The sequence below is a fragment of the Microtus oregoni genome, unplaced genomic scaffold (genome assembly GCF_018167655.1).
Source record: "Microtus oregoni isolate MIOR12 unplaced genomic scaffold, Mior012 000153F_ref0000387, whole genome shotgun sequence".
Classification (NCBI taxonomy): domain Eukaryota; kingdom Metazoa; phylum Chordata; class Mammalia; order Rodentia; family Cricetidae; genus Microtus; species Microtus oregoni.
This window is the reverse complement of record NW_024544808.1, coordinates 6,891-9,832: the sequence shown is the minus strand read 5'-3', so window position 1 is coordinate 9,832 and position 2,942 is coordinate 6,891. Positions and strand designations below refer to the sequence as shown.

Here is a 2,942-nt window from a genome sequence, read left to right as displayed (position 1 = left end):
TCAGGACAGGAACGCTAACAGGGCCCAACCAGAGGCAGGAAGAGATGCAGAGGCCATGGAAGTGTTCTGCTCACTGGCTTGCTCTCCAAGGCTTTCACAGCCTGCTTTTGCACAGATCCAGATCAGGGGTGGCATCACCCACCACGGACTGGGCCCTCACACAGCAATTGCACATTAAGAGAATGACCTACAGGCTTACCTTCATTCTGATCTCATGGAGATATTTCTCCATTGAAATTCCCTCTTCTCAGTCGAAGATGGCGGCGCTGTGTGTGTACCGGTTTGCTAGCAGAGGCTGGCTGTGGAACGCTGCCTTGGCTGCACGTAGGGACTTTTGGTCTCGATCCAGAAAGGAGAAGGAGCCAGTGGTGGCTGAGGCAGTGGAAGAAGTGAAGACAGAACCTGTTTTGGTGTGTCCGCCCTTACGAAGCCGAGTGTATACACCTCCTGACGATCTCCAGAGTCGCTTGGAATCCTGTCTTAAAGAAGTTCTTGATTCATCTCTTCCTAGTAATTGGCAAGATATCTCCCTGGATAATGGTCATGTGAAGTTCAGACTCTTGGCACGTTTAGCTGATGACTTGGGCCATGCAGTGCCTAACTCCAGGCTTCACCAGATGTGCAGAGTCGGAGACGTTCTTGACTTCTATAATGTTCCATCAGTTCAAGACAGATCTAAATTTGATGAACTCGTTGCTGGTAATTTGCCTCCCAATTTGAAAATCAGTTGGGGTTACTGAGCAGGTCAGCAGTTACTGCATTGAGATGTTGTACTTTCCTCACTGAGGTGGCCGACACTTGTGAAGTGTTTCCCTTCAGAGCTCTTCTCAGACCTCCCTTTACTTTTTTTCCTATAGAAGAATACATCTTTTTCTTCATGGAGTATCAACAAAGAAAACATTTTCACATTTGCTAAGGCTATTCCCCCAGCCCCCAATAAAATCAAGTTTTGGTAATTTATATAATGTTCTTATTCTGATGTTTAAGATAGGAGGGCATCTCAAGTTCAGATGTTTCTTTGTCCGTTATATGGATAAAGTAGTAGTTGCAATAAAATATTCCAATCTTATTAAAGCTCATAGGTGTGGGATTATTATGGATATGCAAATGAGGAAATGTGTTAGATAGTTAACGGAATGTCTGCTATACATAGGACGTTTCACTGTGGTTAGTCCGTGATTAAAGATGAAAGAAAGTACACTGTATTCTGGGTTCACCTCTTGGATTAAAGCAGATTCATTAAAGTCTGTTGTCTTTAAAAAAAAAAAAAAAAAAAAAAAAAGAAATTCCCTCTTCTCCCTTAACAATTGGTTGCGTCTTGTTGATACACAACTAGCCAGCATAAATGGTCTGTGCAGCAGATATACAGGTAGCTTCCAGAGCTACAATTAGCCTGAGCTAAGCTGGGGTTGCATGTGGCTGTACATGGAGAAGGACAGTAGATAAGTAATAGAATCCAAGCATGACCATATGAAGGAGAAGGAACAATAGATACTTAGGAGCTGGAGAACAAGGAAAGTGAAGAGTAAGAACAAGGAAAGTGAAGAGTGCCCTCTGAGCCACAAGAAGGAAACTGTCATGAAAACCACACTGACCACAAACACAGAATGACAAAGGCAGTTGAAAAGGGGGCAGAAAAACAGCCATTGCCTCCAGCAATGCAGAAGTCTCTGGCAACATTCATCAGAGCAGCTTCCATGGCAGGATCGGATGACAAGCCTGGTCTGGAGAGGTTTCAGAGATAATGGAAGAAGCATGGACCAGATGAGTCTGTAAGCGTTTTCAGTGCTGTATTGCTGTAGTTGAGAAAAGAGAAAATGGTCAGAGTGGAGTAATGAGAAGGCCAGGAGAAGGCTGCCATCGGGCAATTTGGAGGGAGGGAAATGGTTGGCACAGGGGTGGTAGAAAGAAACTGGTAGCACTAGGCAGAGGTCACGAATCGAGCATAAATCAAGGGTTGTTCAATAGCAGGATCTGGAAAGGGTAGAGGTCTCTCAGGCATTCAAGGCCCAATTAACTCAGTTGCCTGTGGTCAGCCGGCAGCCTGTGTGTGGTGCCAGGCTCTGTTGAACATCACGTAACTGCCAAGCACACTTTAGGTACCCAACTGTTGTCTACTGCTCTAAATAACCCACACTATGAATGATATCAAAATGCCCATTTCTCAAGTGAGAGAGCTGCTCACAGGGGGAGGGAGAGAACTGGCAAGAGAGAAAACAGAGGGGAAAAGGGACTGGAGGCCTGAGTCCAGCATTCTGACTGGGTCTTTTTGTAAGCATAGTCTCAAACTTTCAGCAAAAACCAAAAAGGAGCATTCTCAAGCTGGCAGTCACTTGCAGTGGTAGGGACACCCTAGTTTATAAGCCTCGTTGCTTTCAGTAATGTCATAGAAGCCACAGCCTCTAGGCCTGGCACCATCCCCACTTTCCTAGAGAGCACAGCAACAGCAGAGTGTTGGAACTGCTGGGCACCTGAGGCTGAGGAGCCAAGTGACCTTTGTTCCTTGCGTCAACCACTCCCTACCTCTGACAGCTTACCACTCAGACAGACACCACAGCACATCACCCAGAACTGTCCTCCACTGACATTTGACCCATAGGCCCTGGATTCAACTAACCCTGCTGGCCTACACATGAATCTCCCCCTTAGGGATTTGAATGTGTAAATGGCCATCATGGTGGGGCCGTGTCCCCTTCACTTTGTCACCTTCCAACTGCATATCAAACTGTGTCAAGGAGTGACCCCACCTGACATGACCCAGGAATTATCCCCATGGTAGAAACAGACCGTATCTCTGGGAAAATTCTGGCATCAAATAGAGGTTGGATAGCTGCGTTTAAGGAATGCAGGCCCTGGACAGAAACAACCAGTGTGCCTCTTTGAGCTGGTGAGGGTGTGATTAGAAGATACTAAAAACAAAAGAGAAGTGTCCATCAACATCA

General features: G+C 46.0%; 1 protein-coding gene across 1 annotated transcript; it reads left to right on the top strand.

The window, feature by feature from the left end:
• The first annotated feature begins 256 nt into the window (after positions 1–256).
• LOC121445035 (39S ribosomal protein L50, mitochondrial-like) lies at positions 257–1,286 on the top strand. Its single transcript, XM_041647008.1, has one exon. The coding sequence runs from the start codon at positions 258–260 to the stop codon at positions 738–740; it is 483 nt and encodes a 160-aa protein (XP_041502942.1). The 5' UTR covers position 257; the 3' UTR covers positions 741–1,286.
• Positions 1,287–2,942: the final 1,656 nt, after the last annotated feature.

What these genes read in the sequence shown, in the direction of transcription:
- LOC121445035 (XM_041647008.1), top strand. Translation starts at nt 258, where the DNA reads ATGGCGGCGCTGTGTGTGTACCGGTTTGCTAGCAGAGGCTGGCTGTGG.